This window comes from Rhinatrema bivittatum, chromosome 15 (genome assembly GCF_901001135.1).
Source record: "Rhinatrema bivittatum chromosome 15, aRhiBiv1.1, whole genome shotgun sequence".
In the NCBI taxonomy this organism is placed as follows: domain Eukaryota; kingdom Metazoa; phylum Chordata; class Amphibia; order Gymnophiona; family Rhinatrematidae; genus Rhinatrema; species Rhinatrema bivittatum.
In genome coordinates, this window is record NC_042629.1 from 45,462,185 (window position 1) to 45,484,433 (window position 22,249).

The following is a 22,249-nucleotide window of genomic DNA, read 5'->3' on the forward strand; positions in this document are numbered from 1 at the left end:
CCCTCTCCTCCCCCTGCTGTAGAAGCATACAGAAAATGTGCTAACATTCCGCACAGGTTTTGTACTCCTGTCTTAGTGCATCGGGCCCATAGTGTGGCTGAGGATTAGACATGCCATCACCACTAGAGGTGGCTGTAGACAGTATTATTCCATAGAAAGAGGACATGGGCCTCATTAGACTAGCATAACCCAGCAAAGCCCGGAGCAAGAACAATAAAAAGGAGGCAAGGGAGGGGCTGGTGACTACTTGAATTTTAAATGTGCTACTGCAACAATGTCATATTTGGGAATCTACATTCTGACGTGGTATGTTTTGTCCTCACTGTACTCCAGAGAGAGGATGGCTTTTTGCTCTCTCACTTCTCTGTTAAATACCATTCCCACACTGACAGTGTTAATTCAGTCCAAGGGCTTCGCTCGGTAAACAGAGTGATGTGATCACATTGCCCAGCATTGCAAGTTTTATTTTTAACACCAGAAATATTTGGAAGATTGTTCAGCCTTTCTTTCCCCTTCTCCCTCCCCCTCCCATGCTTCCCTGCCAGTGTTTCCAGCTACTTCACTTCAAGTAAACCTGATCAAGAACACCAGAACTAACAATTTCAGTCCAACCCTAGGGATTGCATTAACCAAGGTAAGGCGTTCATATTCAGAACAGATCCTCTGAGCTGTGCTGGCCTAAAATGAAAAGGATTTGTAAAGTAAAAGTTAGATCTTGAAACCTACTTAGCTGTTAACATGCTGACGTGGAATTTTCCATTTTTTGAATGCTTTTAAACTTTTTTTTTTTTTTTTTAAATCATTCAGATCTTTAGAGGAATGGCTTTTGTCAGTTACTTGGCTTATGCATTACCCTAGAAGTGAACATGTAAACAAATATATAAGCTTTGTTTTGCAAAAATTTGAAAGTAATATTACAGGATTAAGGAATGTATGTGGAGCTGGGGAGAGAGTAGGAATAAGACTGTTTACAGTTTGGTTCTAAAGAGAAATTAGATGATCGTGGAGTATGAAATTCTAGCAAAGACAATATTTTGAGATTCAGTCTCCCTGTCTTTCCTTTTTTTAAATTTTTTTTTATTAAATTCAATACTTACTGTGCTATTTCCTGTCCTTCGGTACTGTTTGTAATGAGATTTATATTCCAAAGTAGCATTGTTAAAGTCATGATGTTTAATTTACACTGTATTGTATTTTTCTGACATGGATGTTTGCAAAGACATGAGTACTATTTGCAATGACTGCATTGTTCTTCTTAATGCAGATAGTGTTGTCAGAGTACACAAGATGGTTTGAGATCATTCTTGGCCCTAAGGTCCCGGTCCTGAGTTGCTTTCAACCAAATATAAACATAGCAAGTTTAAGTGACTTGCTCAAGGTCTACAAAATTCCTCAATCAAATAAACATTCAAGTATTTGGGAGAGAGTGCTGGAGACGGTCTGAGAGGCATTCTGCTACCTGAAGCCCCCCACTCGTTTGATTACCATCACGTCACCAGAATAGGGAGCCTCCCCCTTGTGACATAATCTCCCTGGGATTTAAAGTGAGGCACGCCCCTTATCGCATTTTTGCAGTTTGATCTCCAGCATAATTTTTACGAATTCTTCCTCAATGGTTAAGAAGAGGAAAGGCTCTATTAGGTCCTTCCCTCTGGCTCTTCTCAGCCTTCCTCAACATCTCAGCCCACACTGGAAGTTTTCCAATTTACAAGTCAGGTAGCTTCGGGTAATGACTTGAACCAGAAGATTCTGTTCCTTCAGAGGTGCTGACCTCTTAGTCCCGATGGACCTAACCCACCAAGGATTAGCAGTCCTACCCAGATGGGATTGCTGGACAATGTTTCAGCCCAAGGGGATCCTGTTTCATTTGTTCAGAGAGGGGAAACCCATCTGTAGGTTTTTCTACTCCTTCCAGGCATCCAGTTAAGCTAGCTTTAATAATGCTGGATTCTTTGTGGGTTACTGTCCTCCAGGATAGACTCCATGCTGAACTCTGCTGGGAATATGTCTGTGACTATTAGGGATCATTCTCAGATGTTGCATGATCAAGCTAAGAAATGTAATACTTTGGAACAAAGATTTTGCTGTTTCAGAACAGAATACTAATATGATGCATAATAATTTGATTCTTCTTAGAAAGTTGGAAAATTTAGAGAATTTTACTAGAAGATGCAATCTGTGATTGTTGAATTTTCCTAGATGTTCTATTATACCTCCTATGGAAATGCTAGGAAGATTATTTTCAGGAAATTCTTGGCCTTTCTAAAGAATCCTTTCCTCCTATTGTTAAAGTTGTTTATTTATCTTCTTCCTTAAAGTCATTGGAGGATGTTCAGAATTAATCATTTGATTTGACAGGTTTTCTAGAAAATTCTGACTTTGTCATTAATGACAGAACTACATTGTTAGTGGAATTTCATAAAATAACTGACAAACAACTTATACTGAAACTTTTTTTCAATCTAAAAGAGTGTTCTTTCTTTGGTCATAAAGTTTTGATTTTCTGTGATGTTATGAGATAATTACATCGTAAAGCTTTTCTTGATAGGAAGCAGAGGATATTAGTGTTATGGTTTTGAGGTGTTGGAGTGGATTCTTGGGTACTGTGGTGATGACCACTCCCATGGGGAGGAGCCCAGTGAGGAGCCACAGTACTAGGTTACACTAGAGACACGCAAACACAGAGATTTGTCTTTTATTATATACAGCTGGATGATACCACCAGAGGTGGCAGTAGTGAGGTGATCCAGTAGTAGCAGTCCAGGGACCCTTGGCAGAGGAGACCCATCTCACAATGGTAGATGTTAGCAACGCACGATAGTATAGGGAGTTCCGGATGCAGGTTCCCAGTGCAGAGATGTAGATGAGACAGACTGACAAAGGTTAGATTACTCACTAAGTAGCTGTAATGTTGTAGATACCAGCAGGCAGAAGTAGTTGGATTGCAGGCACCAAGGCAGGGAGAGCAGGCCCTCGAGGAGCGAGTACCTGGTATCCCAGATAGGCACCTGAAAGAAAGCTAAGGGCCCCCGAGGAGCGGGTACCCAGGTTAGATGAAATACCCCAAAGGGCAGAGAGAGCTTCCAGCGGCAACACGGAAGCGGCAGAGTAGCTTAGACCGAGGCGAATCCAATCCTTGCTAACTCGAATGTTTAGCAAACGAAGGGGAGGCTAAATACCTGGATGGTGTGATGTTACTCGAGGAGGATGCCCCTGCGGTTCCCGCCATGATGTGGATAAAGACGTGGATGGCGTGCATGCACCCTAGGAGGCCCTCAGGAGAAACATGGCGGATAGCCTTGCCATAGCCTTTCCAGGGATGCCGGAGAGAGCGGCAAGCAGACGTGGCGGTAGCCATCTTCCCAAGGCTAGTTGGGAGAGCAGAGAGAAAGGTGAGGCACAGAAGTCGAAGCTGCCTGAGACCGGATGCAACAATTAGAATTAGGTGGATCATTTCAATTAAAATTTCCTTGTAAGTGTATTCTTAAGTATCAAGGCAACAGATATGTTTTTCATGAAGTAGCACAGCTGGATAGTTTCCTGAGCAATAAGGAGGTCCCTAATATTGAAAGTGGTAATATTTAATGTATTACTCTAGGTCCAAAAAAAAGTGGCTTTTCAATGTGAAATCTGTTTTTTCCTTTATAATATTTCTCCCCATTTGTGGTTTGATTATAGATCCTTAGTTTTGCATTGTTTAATGTAAACCTTTCGTGTAATTTGATTGTGACTAAAAGAGTCTTTTTGCAGTAAACAAGGTTAATTACTTGGAAGATTTGATTTAAAATTCAATAAAGAAATAATTATTTTTAAAAATGTTCAAGTATTTACAGCACTCTTTACTAATCATTTGCCCATAGACGCAAAAGAAGATAAAATCTTTAGTAAATAGGTTCCTAGAGCTGTTCAGTGTTTTTCTTGCTGCAAGATGTTATTTGGGCTTGCTTAGGGGTGGTGATGGAGGCAAAGAATTTCATTCACCTTCACCCAGAATGAGTTGTATGTGTAAATCTTTGGGTACCTTTTGAAAATTGCAGAATAGAGGCCAAGATGTGGAGTGAGAGTGGAAATCAAACTGTCTCTTCAGTTTCACATATGTACTTTAATAAAACACATATACACAAGTCCCCCAGAAAAATTGTGTCAGATTTATGACCTGGGCCAAAAAAGCCTTGCAGAACTGCTTACAGAGTTGTAACACAGCATGGCATGTATTTTGCTTGAGGCGTAATTTCCTGCAACTTCTGGAACGGGAAGAATTAAAGCAAAGAGAAAGCTGCAAGCCAAGACTAGTATAAAAATGAGATTATGTTCCTCTTACAGCTAAACATAAGGACTGAGCAGATATCCTACAATGCTTTTACACGGGTACTTCAGTTTTTCTGTGGATTTTATTTTTCCGTGCTTAAGCTTTGAGTACTAAGTATAGAAGTATGTCATTTGGGATTTAGTTCCTGATTTAAGCTTTTGCTTGGTAGTCTAGTCGAGAGCTGGCAGTGCTGAGGAGGGGGGGGGCAGGCCTGTGGAATGCTGTGGAGACTGCTCCAACTCTAAAGCTGGCTACAGCAGTTCCCGGCCCTTTCAGGACAGAAATGTGAGCAAACACCAGAGGCCATGCATTAGGGACCCCTGCCAAGCAGTAAAAGAGAGGAGAGATTAGATTGCCACACATGGGCCAGATGTACCGGGTGTTGCATAATCTTTGCCTCCCCCATTGCAGAAGCAATCTGATAAAAACATGCAATGTACCATTGTAATCAGCATTCAAAATGGAATTAAACATATGATTAATAGTTGGTGTGCCCACCGTTAGCTGTTGTAACCCTCTGTACATCAGGGTTCACCATCCTAGCCTTGGGGGAGCATTGTATTACTGTCCTGAAATGGGGGAAATAGATTTCTGGAGCCATGAGCAGGGGGCAGGATAACCTGGTAGAGCCACTATCAGGCTGAGAACACTCCATATAAACAAACCACTCTCCAGGCTCAAGTTGTTCTCCAAATAATATATAGTTTACTGCTGAATCTTCAGGATCGAACATAATGACAGTGACAGTTCAGACAGATGCAGAAATCAAACAGAATCACAATTACAGAAATCTTAACTCCTTTCCTTAAGTAACATTTTTTTCTTACAACACAGTAGTTCTGGTTACTTTGTTTCTCCTCTTTCCTCAGCTTTGGCACCCTCTAGCCTGATCCTTTCTTCAGTTTCCTCAAATAGCAAAATAGTTACTCACAAGATTGTCCTGCTTAGCTCAAGAAAAATCCTTCTGGTGCAGCAAAACAAGTTCCTTCTGCCACAGTTTGGCTTCCTGGTCATAAATTCCAAATTCTAGGCGGTTTTACACTCTTTACTTCTCCTCTGTTCTCAAGCCTCTGGGGATTTTTAGGGGGAAATCCCTGCACTCCTGGCTGCTCCATTCTGAGATCTTGGGTGAGGATCACAGGTCTACTCAACTCTTTCCTTGCAATCTGGAAAAGCCCCTAACTCAAGAGAGTCAGGGTCTTTTAACACTTCTGCTCCAGAACCAAACCCCCTTATCTGTCAAGAGGGCAGGTTACACATCCTTACACTTGTAAGGATGTGTAACCTGCCCTCTTGGGCAGGCAAAGGTTATGCAACAGCCAGTACTAAAGGGTTTTTCTTATGTTTGGTCAATGGGAAAAACTGTTTAGTAAATTTGGCCCTAAGTCACATTTAACTGGAAATTTAAATAGCCATTTTATCTTTTCCTGATGATATCTGCTTATTTAATGAAACATGAATCTTTATTTTTGTGCTGGTTTCAATAATCATTTGCATATTTGTCTCAGATAGCAAGAACAAGAGACAACCTGCTACGATGGTGAGTATGCTTTGAAAGCTACTGTCTTACTGGGATTACTAGTAAAGTTTTCTATGTGCACACAGTTAGTATAGAAGAAATTTCTTGGCGATGACGATGGGGGGAGGCGGGGTAGGGAATTGCCTTTCTTTTCTTTGAACAATTTGTTTCTATAAGATGAGGTAGCAACAGCATTTGGAAGTTGGCCGATAAAAGCCAACATCATAAAGTAAAAGCATTGCTCATGTTCAAAACTATTTAGCTGACAGAAAATTAGAACACCAAGTTTGGTGAATGTCAGGGTTTTTAGGAGTCCTTGTCATGATCTGTCGCATTGCAGTGGTGCAGCAGCAGAAACATGCAGATGAAGCAACAGATTTATCCCCAAGTGTTTCCATCTGCATGTCTCTGCTTCTATAACAGGTTCGTAAACGAGTGTCGATTTTCAGACTCTTGTTACCTCATTCAGACTCAATCTACCTTGTAAAACCTTTAGAGTTATGAAACTGCTTTTTGTAATTTGGCACCAAGGTCTAGTATGTAGATTTATGTGCAGCTTAGCTTTTTTTTTTAGCATAGCTTAGCTTCCAAAGCTGTAAGTGTGATTGCCAACGCTGGTCCTGGTGTGCCACCAAAAGGTCTGGTTGTGACATTTGCATATATTAATTGTCCTGAAAACTAGATGGGTTAGTGGTATACAAAGATCATATTTACAGGTATTTGTATACCACTTTGTATAACAGTGGAAGGGAATGATGTGGTCTCGAATCTTCTTGTTCATCACAATTTTTGGATAATTTTTAACTGTCCTGTAAAAGTTATCAGATCTTGTAAAGAATCTTTTTCTCCAGGACCAATCTGCCTTATTGAACAGGCTGCAGATCTTTAAAAAGATGACTACAGGTACTTACTAAGAAAGAAAATAGTCTGCAAAACTGATAAATATTGTGATAATAAGAAATTTAACATAATTTAGATGACAGAACAGATTAAAACACTGCCACAAAACACAAGAAGTTGAAGAAAAAAATTGATATGTGAATTAAAAAAAAATAATTTTTTTTAACCTTGGCTGTAGTAATGAAAAAAATGTATTCATAGTAATTTCTCCTCCCAGTGTTAACTTTTGTTTTGTTTTTTTTTTTCTCCCTCCAACAGGGAAGAGTACAGAGATCTCCTCCCGGACAGCACAGTCACTGTGAAAAATGTTTCAATCGGTATTGCCAAATTTCAGTCCAGCCTGCTATTTCTTGTGCAATGATCAACTGTCGCTCCCGCTGTGGTGCTACTTTTCACCTGTGCAAAGAAGAGGAGCACAGACTGCTCTGCCCCTTAGAGTGGGTTCCTTGCCTCAACTCTGCATTTGGGTGCCCTTTCTCCATGTCTCGGCTCAAGCTTGCAAAACACCTGAAGGTTTGCCCAGCTAGTGTGGTGTGCTGCTCTATGGAATGGAACCGCTGGCCTAACATAGATTCCAAAATGACTTTATATGAGAATGTCATGAACGAGCCACACAGCGAAGAACTTCTGGACATAGCTTTAGCCCTCAGAGACCAGAAGATTCTCTTCAGCTCTCTCAAGATGGCTCAGCTCTTTCCAGAACTATCTGAATGCAGAGGAAATGCTGTACCACCTAGTGGAACACAAGACCTAGAAGGTGCTGTTGGTGGAAACATGACGACAGATGCTGATGGGTTAGATGTTACACAGTTGAATGAGGTTGAAGAAGAAGCTGAACTTAGTCAATCTGAGCGTGAGGCTTTGGCCAAGGACAAGGAAGTCATGGACCTGGCCAAATATGCAACATGGGAGCGCATTTTTAGCAAAGAACATTCAGCATCCAAATGTGCAGAGCCTGGATCGAAATTGGGACAAAAAGAAAAGCATGAAAACAAAGCCAAACAACTTTGTACCACAAGCAGTACCTGCAGCAGCAGCAGCCATCAAGAGGCAAAAGCTCCAACTGTGGAAGAGCAAAATAAAGCCCAAACAAAGGAATACTTGGAAAAGAAAGGGCTTGCGCCTTGGCAAGAAGGAGTATTGGAAAGGTTGAAAAAGGAAGTTGATGTGGGAGATTATAACATGTACCTAGTGCATCATGGGAAAATGTTGATTCATTTTGGCCAGATGCCTGCTTGCACACCCAGGGAAAAAGACTTTGTTTATGGTAGCCTTGAGGCACAAGAAGTGAAGACAGTGTGCACGTTCAAAATTCCCTCAAGCTACCGTTGCAAGAGAGGAAAAACTGGAGAAGGTATAGTCAAACACAAAATGGAGGACAAGTCAGTAGATACCTCCGATTTAAAAATAATATTTGAGGAACTGCCGAAATCAGATGAAATAAAAACTGTCTTGTTGTGTGCACTGGAAAGAGAATTTAAAGGTCATGAAATATCTGAGAAGAAGGCTATTGATGGCCTATTTATTGATATTGGAACACAGATCTATAGCTTTGATTTACAGCCATTTCCTACACACACAGTTCTAGCAGATATTTTGCTTGACAGGAATCCAGCTCTCTATTTAGATCTCCAGAGTGAGAGTGTTACACAAAGGCATAACAAAAGCAGCTCCACTTTCAGCTTCATTTGTAACCACTTCTTTAGAAGGGATGAGTTCCCATCCCACTTCAAGAATGTCCACTCTGATATCCAGTCTTGTCTAAATGGCTGGTTCCAGCAGCGCTGCCCACTTTCCTACTTAGGATGTACTTTTGTTCAAAGACGATTCTGTCCCTCCGATCAAAACTCAAAGATCATCTACAATCAGCAACTCAACACGTTTGCTGTCAAGCCACAGTTTGCACCTGTGCTTTTCCAAGGCATGAAGCCCAGCCTTTCCAGGAATGATCAAGGGAACAGCAAGGATACTCTGACCAGCCTTCCTCTGGAAATTCTGCAGCACATTGCTGGATTTTTGGACTGCTTCAGTTTGTCACAGCTGTCCCAAGTGTCTGTTCTGCTGAGAGATGTCTGTAGCACTTTATTACAGGAAAGGGGCATGGTCATGCTGCAGTGGGAGAAGAAAAGATATTCTCATGGGGGCACATCATGGAGAGCTCGCAAAAAGGTAAGCTAATTTGTCTGTATTACAAAGTGAAAATGTAATGGTGAAAATGGACAATACTAAAATTGGAATTTCCTGGTATGAAAAAAATCCTCCTCCCAAAAAAATCATAGTACAAAAAATATTATGCAGAAACCAAAAAGAATCCTAGGGTTGAAAATTATTTTCAGATACTGTGTAAACATCTAACCAGTCAACTTTCCATAGATGCTGGTCATGTAAAAAAAATTCTAAACAATTAGAAGTGAAACATGCACCTTCAGAGCTCTGCCCACCATCTCATGCAACATAAGTGTTTGCGAGAGAAACCAACAGTCATTGTAACCATGGTGCACCAAAAGAAATAAAATACTTGTGTGAATGAATATTTAAAAATGCCATTGCACAAAATCAAAATGTCACAAACACTCACATAAATATAAATAAATATATATACACAATATATATTTTGATTATGCAGCTCCTTAGTTAAGCAAAATTTATCAAAACAGGTTAGCTTCCTTTTTTTTTTTTTTTTAACGAAACACCAAAATGATACTTACTCCAACATGGGTCATGTTTCGCTAAAAGCTGCTTCAAGGTTGCTCACTTTTCACCAGTCATTAAATGTAAGGAGCAAAATTGCATATTATGTCTGGAGATTGCTTCTAACAAATTGAGAACACTTTTAAACAACATACTTTGTGTTCTAAGCACATAATTTCTTCACCAGTACAAAAACTATTCTTGTACACATTTTCTTAAAATAAATGCTACAGCAGCTTCTCACATCATGGCCAGTCAATTATACCTTCCAAACCATGGGTTCATGAACAAAAACTGGAACCAGTGGTGAGTCTCCCCAATGTCCATCAAATTTACCTAAGTAAAAAAAGTCCATGTACTATTGGATAATCCATTTGTTAGCCAAAAAATAGGTTTGAAAAATTATAGAAAAACTTGCCATTCAGTGTCCCAATTTAAACCTAAAAGGTGAACAGTTTGTCACTGAAAAATCCTCTGTTGCTCTTTTTATATAAGCATGTGTGCAAGATCTCCTCGGGGCACTGATAGTTGCTCCAGTACAGGGAATCGTCTGTTTTCTACACTGTGCTCCATGTGCACCTAATGTTCAATTAATTGGAACTTCCAAATGGGAATTTTATACAACTCAGATGTTCAATAGTCCTAGAGCCCCCTCCCCACCCACAGTTTGCAGTGGTAGATAAATATGGGTTTCAATGTCACATACTGTACAGACAAGATGACCCTCTACAAAGCTTGAACAGTGATTCATGGAGTCGTTCACCATCCAGAAACAGAGAAATCCAGTGACCTTTAGGGTACAACTGCCAGCAAGCATCTGGATTCACCCAGTTTTACATATGGTCCTGATTTTTTTTTCTTTGAGTTGTTATACAGAACAGCTTTAAACAACCATGATAGCAAAGTAATTTACATTAGCTTCAAAACAACACAGTATTGACTCATTAACTTTTCCCTTATAGAACAACTAAGGACCCCTCTAACATGCATACACAGCCATATACATTCACACCCACACACCATTTGCACACACATGATAAGCAAGAGCACTGCCCAAATTTACTGAAACAATCTCAAGGGTTTAAAGAAAATATTACCCCCCTTTTTTTGTTCCTTAGGTAGCAAACAGTACCTTAGACCACAGATCGTAGTAACCTCTCGTATAGAGGAATGACCTTTGAGCGGTGACTTCCCTTTTCTGTATCATTTCCAACTACACATTCTGTTGCATTAGATTTTTCCGTTGAGCAAACAACGAGGCCTCCTCTAACTGCCAACACAGCAGAACAGATTTTTTTGCCAGGAGGAAGGCCACAGAAACAAATTTCCTCCCGTCCTGGAGCAAAGTAAACACACTTATGCGGATATCCCAGACCACGGAAGTTCACAGCCCAAGATCTGTTCAAGAAACACAATAATTTTGTTCCAAAAAACGTGTAGTTTTTGGCACCGCATAAATATGTAAGAAAAACTACCAAGAAGTACCTTACATTTCAAGCAAATGTCGGAATCCCACAGTTCCATTTTCGCTTCCAGCACCCTAGATATATAAGTTCCATGAAGGATTTTAAATTGGATCCCCCTCATGTCAGCCTAGAGATAATGTTGGTACAGCAGTGCAAAGGCCTGAAGTATTAGCTCTTCTGAAATTGTAACTCCCAGATCTTCACTCCATAGCATTGCTAATCGCACCATATGGCAATTTTGTTAAACTTAGCAGGTGTTTCCAAAAAGCTCCCTTCATCAGTCAGCACAATATAAGCAATATTACCTACGTGTACACTCAAACAGTAATAATGGGCTTGCAAATATGCAAAAACGTGTATTCTTGAAATATCCCAATCCTCCCTCAATTGCTCAAATGAGTACAGACATGAAGATTCTAAATCAACCAGGTGAGCCAAATTGTAAAGACCACCTTGGACCACCCCTGAAAAATTGAATTGCCCAAGCCAGGTAAAAAGTCCAAATTCCCAATCAAAGTCAAAAAGAGAGAAGCTGCAGGGCTATGGCTGATAGGCCTGGGTTTGGTGGAAGGGGGTCTATCTTATCACCGTAAGCCAAAATGCTGAAACTTTTAGTGGGGATAATTTATTTGATCTCAGATTGTAATAGATTGGACTTTCCTTATTCACCAATCAATCTGTCATCAACCCTTCTACATCGAATTTAGGGTGGTTGGAGGCCCATTCCTGAATATAGCAAAGAAGGTATTCCACATTATAAATTCTTAAATCGGGCAGAATTGCTCCACCATGTTTCCTATCTAGTCTTAAGATGTCAAAACTCACCCGCGCTCTTCTCTTATGCCATACAAAGATACTAATTAATGAGCGGAGTAGCTTAATACTCTTCATCTTAAGTCATAAGGGAAGCATTTGCAGAGGATAAATAATCTTAGGGAGAATCACCATTTGACCAGAGCACATCTGCCCATCACAGAGAGAGGGAGAGCCTTCCAACAGCACATCAGATCCTTGATTTTGTGTAAACTGGCTACAATATTATGTTCATAAAGTTCCTCGACCGTGTGGGCCACTTGAATAACTAGGTAGCTAAAGTGATTCCGAGCCCATGCCAGTAGAAAGGGACCCTCTAAATAACTATCAGGCCGGTGGAGTGCACTGTTAGCCCGGGTTTGGACGCGTGTTTGATGCGCTAGCTTTACCCCTTATACAGTAAGGGGTAATAGCGTGTCGAAAATGCGCGGCCAACCCCCCTCCCCCCCCCGAAACTAATAGCGCCCGCAACATGCAAATGCATGTTGATGTCCCTAATAGTTATTCCCACGCGATACAGAAAGTAAAATGTGCAGCCAAGCCGCACATTTTACTTTCAGATTTCGGCTGGCACTGGGAAAGTGTACAGAAAAGCAGTAAAAACTGCTTTTCTGTACACCCTCTGACTTAATATCATAGCGATATTAAGTTGGAGGCCCCAAAAGTAAAAAAAAAATTTAAAAAAAAAAAAGTAATAATCTGTTTGCGGGTCGGAAGACGGACCCTCAATTTAGCCAGCATCCGTTTTCCAAACCCATGGCTGTCAGCGGGCTCGAGAACAGACGCCGGAAAAATTGAGCATTGGCTGTCAAACCCGCTGACAGCCGCCGCTCCTGTCAAAAAGTAGGCACTAGGGACGCGCTAGTGTCCCTAGCACCTCTTTTTACCGTGGGCCCTCCTTTGCATCTTCTTCCCCCCTGAATCGCCCGCTCTCCTGCGACTTTTACTGAATCGGCCTGTCAAGTTAGTAGATAAGGGAAAAGCCATAGATTTCCCATAATTAATCTGAAACCCCGAGAAAACCCCAAAATCGTTTATCACCCCAATAATATCCCCAAAACTATCACCGGGATTTCCCTCAAAAAGCATATCATCCGCAACTAAGCTTAGATTAATCTTTTTATTCTTAATTCGTATTCCCTGGAATGAGCGAAGGTTTGGCAGCTAGAGGCTCCAAGGCAAGAATGAACAATAAAAGGAATAAGGGATACCCTTGTCTAGCACCCCTATAAAGGGTCCCATTCACTATCAGTTGTGCCGGAGGATGGTTATATAATAATTTAACCCACTACAAAAACATTTCCCCGAAATTAAATTTCTCAAGTGCCCATAAGACCATTCCTCAGGGTCAAACTCATTTTCAGCATCTAAGCTGATGAGAATTCCAGTCTTATTGTTGCCTGTAGAAGTATGCACTGCTAGCAGTGCTTTCAATACATGAGGATTAGAAAGCCTACCTTTGAAAAATCCAGTCTGATCCTGGGAAACCACCTCCCCTGCTAAAATTTTTATGATTTGAGAAGGGAGATGGGCCTGTATGATTGGGGAAGAGTATGATCTCTACTTGGCTTGGGCAATAAAACGTTTGTGGCAAGATTATGCCCCACAGCAAATTCTCCCCTCTCTTGCTTCATGAAAAATATTTTTCAAGGGGAATAAGTGTATCATCTCCCAGTAACTTATAAAATTCTGAATCTAGGCCATCACGTCCTGGGGCTTTAAGTAGTTTCAACTGTGTAATGACTGAACGGATCTCTGCTTCCATGCAGGCAACTCCACTAAGCCCCTGGCCTGCTCACCCAGCCCAGATAACCCTAAGCCCTGAAAAAAATCCCGCTGCACCAGATCATTACTAGATCCTGCAGTGTACAAAGATTTATAATATGATTCAAAGGCCTTAGTAATCATAGGGGTGGATACAAGGTTCTGTGATTCATATTGGATATGTGGAATAAGCCCCCTAGAATAGGAATTTTAATTCACTAATCTAGCTAACAGTTTCCCAGATTTGTTACCCCATTGATGAAGTTTGTATTTGAGATATATTTTGTTGCACTTTGAGGTCCAACAAGGCATTAAGATCTTTACGAGCCACTACCAACCGCACCTTAGATGTCTGCCCAAGATCCCCATCTCATTGCCATTATCTTTTTCATGAGGACCAAAATGTTTTCATTCCTATCCCTCTTTGTGGTGCTTGATAAGCTATAATATGGCCTCTCATGACAGCCTTAGCTGGATTCCAGAAGATAACAGAATTAATTTCTGGACTCAAATTTAATTCTACATATTCCTTCCACTTATCTTTTAGGAAGGTTGCAAATCATTTATCATCATAGAGGTAAGGCGTCATGGCCCACCAAAACTGACCTGTAGATCCAGGCATCAAAGCAAGCATATTAACCACATTGCATGATCAGAATAAGGCACATCATTAATTCTACCAATTTATTAAATAGTGATTCAGTGATGAGAATATAATCTAAGTGTGAATATACATTGTGCACATGGAAGAAAAATGTGTACTCCTGATCTAAATGCAGAGTTCTCCAGGAGTCAATTACCTGTAACTCCTGAGACACAAATCCCAACCTCAAGTCAAATTGGTTTTTCTTAGGAGTCTTAGATGGTTTGCAGTCCACCAAAGGATTATCAACTACATTGAAGTCACCACCCATGATAACAGCATATCCATCCCAAGATGACACTTTAGCAACCAGAGCAGAGAAAAAGCTATGAGAATAAGCATTAGGTACATATACATTAATCAACACCACCTTAATCCCCTGCAAAATCCCCACTACTATGACAAACCGGTCATTAGAGTCTGAGAACCATTTCTTCTCAAAAACATTTTTAATGTTAATCAGAATGGCCACGCCACATTGACGAGAATTAAAGGAGGAGTAAAAATAGTGGCCAACCCATGTCCATTGCAATTTTTGATCACCATCCTCCAGGTGGGTTTCCTGAAGAAAGGCTTCATTCTCCCCATGCAGATCCTTGAGAAGCTTTTTCCTCTTGATGGGGGAGTGCAAACCAACAATATTATTTATTTATTTATTTTATTTATTTAACACTTTTATATACTGAGGTTCAGGTAACAAGGTTACTAATCACTTCGGTTTACATTCAACATTGAAAATGACTTAATATTGTCTTACAAAGAACAAGGAAAGAAGAACTGGGATACAACTCATTTTAAATAACAAATAAGATACAATTGACTAGGATTAAAACTTGTACGCAAAAACCTGGTGAGCAAGAGATGACAAGTGATAAATTGCTACTGAATCAAGAATTATTGTGCGGTGGGAAACATAATGATTTGTCCTGAGTGGGATGAGGTGAGTAGAATCAAACTCAGTCGAAGGCTTGGTTGAACAGCCAGGTCTTGAGTCTTTTTTTGAAGGTGATTGGGCATTGTTCGAGCCTAAGGTCTGAAGGGAGAGAGTTCCATTGGTTAGGGCCCGCTGTGGAGAAGGCTCTTTTGCTTAAAGATGTTTTGATTGGGGGGGCTTTTAGAGAGCCTCTTTGTGCAGATCTCATAGGATGGAAGGTGGAATGCAGCTGCAATGGGATCCTGAGGTCAAGAGGGGAGGTGTTGTGGATAGCTTTGTGGATGATTAAAAAAGTTTTGAAGAGGATTCTAGACTTGATAGGGAGCCAGTGGAGATTTTTTAATATTGGTGTTATGTGGTCCCTTTTGTTTGATTTAGTTAGAATCCTAGCTGTGGCATTTTGTAGCATTTGGAGCGGTTTTAGAGAAATGGCTGGGAGACCTAGTAAAAGTGAATTGCAGTAATCAATCTTTGAAAATATGATTACTTGCAAAACTGATCTGAAGTCATGGGAGTGGAGTAGGGGTCTATGTCTTTTTAAAACTTGGAGTTTGAAGAAGCATTCTTTCACGGTGTTGCTGATGAAACTTTTGAAGTTCAGTTGGTTATATATTATTAGAAGAAAAAGTAATGTTAAACATATGACACTTTTTTTTTAGTAGTACTTTAGAAGTATTGTATAATAAGAGGACACCCCCAGTCTAGATCCTTCCCCCACCCAAAAAGATCCCATGAACGGAGCAGCCCTCTGAGTACATGACTCAAATTGTGCTCATTCTCATCAATCATACATACCAATACATCCACACAAAACCCATCCACATGCATCTCCCCCTTCCTCCCATCAAGCCCTTAGAACCAAAAAATAACTCTCGATCCCTCAGCTGGGAAAGACTCCCCTGTTTGCCTGGCGAACTGGTTGACTCTGCTTTCTTCACCAGCAGGAAGATATTCACTTCCACCCAAGGTCTCCCCGAGCAAACAGGGATCACATCAGAAATCCCACTTATTCTTAAAAAAAACAAAAAACACTTAGACTCACCCTTTGAGTCCTCTAACATGCACAACTAGTATTGCAAACTAAAGAATATAATTTTGAGAGCAAAATAATTATTATAATTATGCTGCCATCATCGCTTATTTTGTGGAGGGTGAAGGCAATGCAACCTTAAATCAAAGTCTAATGGCGCAGCAAAAAGGTCATCCACATTAAACATGTTAGTCCCAGGCAGCAGAATATTATAAGGAACACTCAAATTTCGAGCTTACTGACACTGTGTTAAAAAAAATAAAATCTGTATCATTGCTTGGAGTGCAGAGACTAACCATCACAGGCACAGAGCTATCCAGTTCCATTAGGTCATAGTACCCTCAGAGGCCCCCTCTGCACTAAAAGGCACATAATGGCACTGCACAGCGTAGACACATGGCAGACTGAGTAGCTTCAGCCGCAAGAACTCACGACGGCTCAGCAAAAACCAAAGCACAAATTAGCACTGTACTGTGATAGCGTACTCTAATCTTCAGAACTGTTAATGTAGCGATTCATGGTAGCTTGTCCAAAAATTCTTTGGCTTCCTGTATGGTGGAGAGCAATTGAAACTCACCATTATGGAACACTCAATCTTGCAGGGAATTGTAGAGAGAATTTTACTCTGTGATGGTAAAGCTGCGTACAATAAGGAGTGAACTCTTTGTGGGCGGCCTGGACCTTGCTCGAAAAATCCGGGAAGATCAACAGCTTAGCCTCCTTAGTAGACAAACTTTCTTAGCCATCAGGATTTTAGTTGTGCCTGTACGGTTCAAGTATCTAACAATAATTTGCCGAGGCTGCCATTGATCCGGGCCCCCTGCACCCAGCCTATGAGTTTGCTCAACTAAAATCGGCCTCTCCATTGTGCTCAGCTGCTTCAGGATTCATTTCCCACAGAGCTGCATAAGCTCTTCTCCATGCACAGACTCAGGGACCCCTACAATTTGTAAATTGTTTCCTCTACTAAGGTTTTCTAGATCCTCTAGCTTATCCTCGAGGGATTTACGTTTAAGCCGGATCTCCACCGACACAGATTCAATGGTGTCCATGTGCTCCTTATGCTCTAATAATTTATTCTGTACCCCACTCATCGCCAAGGCATAAGCTTCTACCTTGTCCCAAAGCTAATCCACAGAAGATTGAATTCTCTGGAGCTGATCTGCTAGCACCACCAGCGCAAGTAAGATCTTTTATTGTCACTTCCGAGAAGCCTTCTGCCACTGGGCATTCTGACATTGTCATATCCTCACCACCGACAACTTTCTCCAACCCCTTTCTTTTAAAGTGTCCTGCCATTGTAGTTTCACAAACAGTGCACAAGTCCTCAATGGCTTACTGGATGATCATGATGTGATTTTTAATATTTTGCAGCATTTAATTGCAGATTTTATAAGGAAACCCCATGGGCCCTAGGGAGTGAGAGAGAGGAGGGTGTTGTCAGGTTGACATTATCGCCATGCCCCATGTTATCCTGTTAAAGCCATAAAGAGAGAACCCATTACCACACACTGACTGACACTTCCTCCACAGCTAATATTGGTGAAGAGAGAACAAGAATTCATTGTCAGATTCTGGGATTGGAGGGCTACTGTTTTATCAGGTAGATTAGAAGGGTTATAATCCAGAAGAACACTATTGGGAGTTAGTAAAAGAAGCTAGCATATTGATCTACTCAAGACTCATTCACCAATAACATTGAGATAAAACAGGCCCAGAGGAGCCAGTAGGAGAGGGTGTGAGGTATGAGTTTAGAATTGATAGGGCTTGAACTGGTGACCCTAGATGGCAGAGGGAAGCTGCAGACTTGTTTCGGCAGCTACAGAAACAAGGAAATTCCGGGGACCATTTATACTCTGGGAAGATCCCATTTGTTAAGCAAAGGGCGTGCTCTGATTGGTGATAGAGTATAAGGAAGGCTATAGGGGCATACCTGCTGGTACAACAGACTCCTGGGCAATGTCTCCTGGATCTTCTGCTTACCTGGCTTTGTTGTGCTAAATCCAACTCAGCAGTTCTGCTCCAATATGTCAGCTCCAAAATATTAATGCACGTAAACCTGTGTGTGAGCATGCAGGTGTACAGACACATATATGCATATTTTTCCCATGGGCAAACAGAAGCAAATTCAGCCACAAGTAGGTGACATGAGCATGCAGCGCAAATGTGGAACGTGCTCTTTCTGAGCAAGTGCAGGTGTTCCTGTGCAGCCATTGCAACTTGATTCTCCTTAGTCATCTTTCTTCTGCTGAGGTGAAAGGATGTTTTGCTCTCTTGGTTGCCACTGTGATTGTTTTTTTGAATTCTTATTCTTTTAGGTTTTTTTTTTTTGGGGTTGTTTTTTTTTTTTTTAAGTATTTCCTTTTTCATTTTTTAGAGTCTCTTTTAAAAAAATTGTTTTTCCATGGTCTCCCCATATTGGAAAAAGCATCAAGATCGGGTAAAGAAGCTCTTTAAATTGAGAGCCAAATGCAGGCACAAAATGTCTAGCCTAGATATCCATGTCTTCTGTCTGCATTACCTGGGGCCCTCATAGGAGGCTTGTGAATAAAATGAGAAGCTTGGGAGTGAGCGCCAACATGGTGGTGTGGATTACAAACTGGTTGACTGACAGGAGACAGAGTGTAGTGGTAAATGGAATCTACTCTAAAGAAAAAAATGTTACATGGAGTGCCACAGGGTTCAATTTTGGGACCGTTCTGTTCAATATCTTTGTCAGCGACATTGCAGAAAGGATAGAAGGTAAAGTTTGTCTATTTGCAGATGATTCTAAGATCTGCAATACAGTGGACATGCCTGAAGGAATACAGAGAATGAAAAGAGATTTAAGAAAGCTGGAGAAGAGTGGTTGAAGATTTGGCAGCTGGGATTCAATGTCAAGACATGCAGAGTCATGCATCTGGGGTGCAGTAATCCAAAAGAGCTATATGTAATGGGGTGTGAAAGACTGATGTGCACGGATCAAGAGAGGGATCTTGGGGTAATAGTGTCTGAAGATCGAGAAGCAATGTGACAAGGCAATAGCTAAAACCAGAAGAATGCTGGGCTGCAAAGAGAGAGGAATAACCAGTAAGAAAAAAAAGGTGATAAGGCCCTTGTCCTTGGTGAGGTCTCACTTGGAGTAGTGTTCAGGTCTGGAGTCTATATCTTAAAAGAGACAAAGACAGGATGGAGGCAGTCCAGAGAAAAGTGACAAAAATGGTGTGGGATCTGTATGAGAAGACCTATGAGAAGAGGCTGAATATATGTATATCCTGGAAGAGAGGAGGTGCAGGAGGAGATATAACATAGATCTTCAGATACCTGAAAGGTTTTAATGATACACATTTGACAAACCCTTTCCATTGGAAAGAAATCAGTAGAACTAGGGGTCACAAAACGAAACTCCAGGGAGGATGAATCAGAACAAATGTCAGAAAATATTTCTTTATGGAGAGGCTGGTGGATGCCTGGAAATCCCTTCCGGAGGAGGTGGTGAAAACTAATACAGTGAAAGAAATCAAAGGGACATGGGATAAACACTGAGGATCCCTAAAGTCTAGAAGATGGAAATTAAAAAAAGAATGAATGGGGATAACTTGCTTGTGCAGTGGTTACCTCCTAAAACCAATAAGCCTTCATATTGTTGAGGCATCTCCATCATGGCTCTCTGCTTCAATGGCAAAGGATAACGGGGCATTGAATTCAAACAGCAACCAATGAGAGCCCTGACGTTTACAGCCTGGGAAAATGATAAGCATGGGGGTAACCTGTACAGTGCAGTAAATACTACCATAAGCTTGCTGAGCAGACTGGATGGACCATTGGTCCTTCTGCTGTCATTTCTATGTTTCTATATGTCCAAATGCTGAACATGTGGAAGAATGTCCCCTAGAGCACACTTGTTCAGAGCTCAGACTTCAGTATCAGTTCTCCTCCCCATTGGATTAGGAAAGCAAACCAGTTCTGAAAAAGAAAAGGTCAGAGTCACTGAAGCACAGAAAATGTGAATCCGAATGTAAAAGGGACAGGAAGAGGGTTCCCTCAGTACCGTCACCTGCTAACAAGCACTGTGCCAAAAATCCCATTGGTGCAGATGATGGTACCATCCACTTCAGCACTGCAAAATCAGCACAGAGTGTTTTTGAGATCGTCAACACCCATTGACTGCAGGACCAATGCAGTGAGTCCATTTCCAAGGCCATCATTAAAACACATACACCACTGATTTTGATACCAGAGTCTGATGCATCTTCAGGGATGCTCCAGCCTGCTGCTTCTGTCTTCCATCCTTTCATGCAGAAATTATGGTTGAAGTTTGTTCACAACCATATGAAAAAGGCCCCATCCACTCCTCTGCCTCCAGCAATCATGGTGCCTGTCCTAGACTTTCAACTGAGCTTCAATCACAATCTTGCAATATCAAATTGCTGCATAATTACATGAAAAAAAATTCAGTTCAATTTCTTCCAAAGAGAAACCATTATCTAAGGAACCACCAGTTATAATTTCTGATTCTGTAGACAATTCCCTTTCATCCTTTAAATTTGCTACTGGTTGTCAATGGAGAAAACAAACTTGCTTACCTATAACAGGTGTTCTTTGTATATAGCAGGACAAATCAGTCCCTCCTCCTCAGAATTGAAGCTTAACCAGTGAAATGACTAAGGAGACTTGCGCAGCAGCGCTGTGCAGAAATGTGCATGAGCTCTGAGAGAGCACATTCCATGTCGGCTCTGTATAATGTTGCCTACTTTCCTGTACATGATCTGTTTTCCTGTCCACAGAGAAGAACCATTACAGGTAAGCAACTTTGCTTTCTCTTGCATCAATCGTCCTTCAAGTTTGTGGACATAATTATAGCTTACCCTTTTCATAATATATAGACATATGGAAGATTTGAAATATTTGCAAAAGCTGGAAATATGATGGGAAAAAGAGGCTTGTGGGAATATGTTAGAACATTATAAAGTTCTCAGAAGGAAATATGGGACAACTTCTGATCTGTTTGTATTGAAGAATCTTGAAGCAAAAATTATCCCTTCTTTCTTGCATAATGATTAAAACCCGTGAACTTGTTTAGAAGGTTTACAGCATTATACTTGATCTGCAGGGGAGCATTCTAACTTGGTATCCTTTTGAATCAGACAAGAGGAACTGCCTCTTTAAAATTCCTTTGAAGTTTTCTTTCCTTTTGTTTGTAATGCTTATAAGAAAAAGTGCTAGATTGCCAGCAGTGGAAACAAAGTCTTCCATATATCTACAGGACAGGTTCTGTATGGGCAGCAAAAGTGTTAAAATTCTCAGTGCTGTCCTGCCAATGTGCCTCAGCCCTGCTCTGGCAGGGCCACCTCAAGGGATGAGAGAATAATTCATGCCATTGCAGTTTTTGGTCAGCCAGTTGCTACTACCCATAGCAGTGCCACTTAGTGCCTAACTGTGATGGCAGTTTTAGTAATGTGGAGAATGGAACTGAGAACACAATTCATTTCACATAGGCCACCAAACTGTTTTCAAATAGTAATGACTTGTGCACACTACTGACCTCTTCTGGTGACCTTGAGGGGAAAACCTTTTCTTTAGACATCCAGAAGGGTTAAAAATGTTTACAAATGCAACTCATTTCTTGTCTGATTAATAAGTTGGCTAATGTGCTGCCTTTTTAAGGTTTCCCTTTTTTTCATTTCTCTTCCAGGTCTGGCAGTTCAGTAGCCTTTTCGCCACAGTTCACACCTGGCGATTTAAAGACATCCCATCCATATCTGAACATCTGAAAACATGCCCATTCTATGCTGTGGAATGTAGGCAGGATCCTGTTCCATTGATTAGTATGTGTGGGCCATGTGAGCAGGAGCAAGAAAAGGAAAGCCTGCTCTCCTTCAGACATAGACTTTGAGGAAGACGTGTTCGATAACATCTCCCATCCATACTGAAAATGTACCGGAGGTGGCTTGGCAAGATGGCCAGTAGATGATCATTCATGAACAAGAAATGAGCTTTAGTGCTTGATCTGAACTTCGACTTTCTCCTGTAGTATCTGGCCAGCCTTAAATAGTACATGGTATGGTATCACAGTTCTGCACCATTGGTACACTTATAAGTTGCATTATAAAGTGTGTGAGTTTCTGGTTTTCATACTCTATTAAATGAGGAGAAGGAAGCTGCAGTGTTTACAAGGTGTTAATCTATTATTTGAGACTG

General features: G+C 41.0%; 1 protein-coding gene across 2 annotated transcripts; it reads left to right on the plus strand.

The window, feature by feature from the left end:
- The first annotated feature begins 487 nt into the window (after window positions 1-487).
- Window positions 488-22,221, plus strand: FBXO40 (F-box protein 40). 2 transcript variants are annotated; one of them, XM_029579024.1, is made up of 4 exons: window positions 488-634; window positions 5,818-5,849; window positions 6,987-8,897; window positions 21,744-22,221. In XM_029579024.1, the coding sequence occupies exons 2-4, from the start codon at window positions 5,847-5,849 to the stop codon at window positions 21,942-21,944; spliced, it is 2,115 nt and encodes a 704-aa protein (XP_029434884.1). In that variant the 5' UTR covers window positions 488-634; window positions 5,818-5,846; the 3' UTR covers window positions 21,945-22,221. The 2 variants fall into 2 exon arrangements, with proteins under 2 accessions (XP_029434884.1, XP_029434885.1); XM_029579025.1 differs by having other exon boundaries at window positions 505-634; window positions 5,822-5,849.
- The last annotated feature ends 28 nt before the right edge of the window (window positions 22,222-22,249 follow it).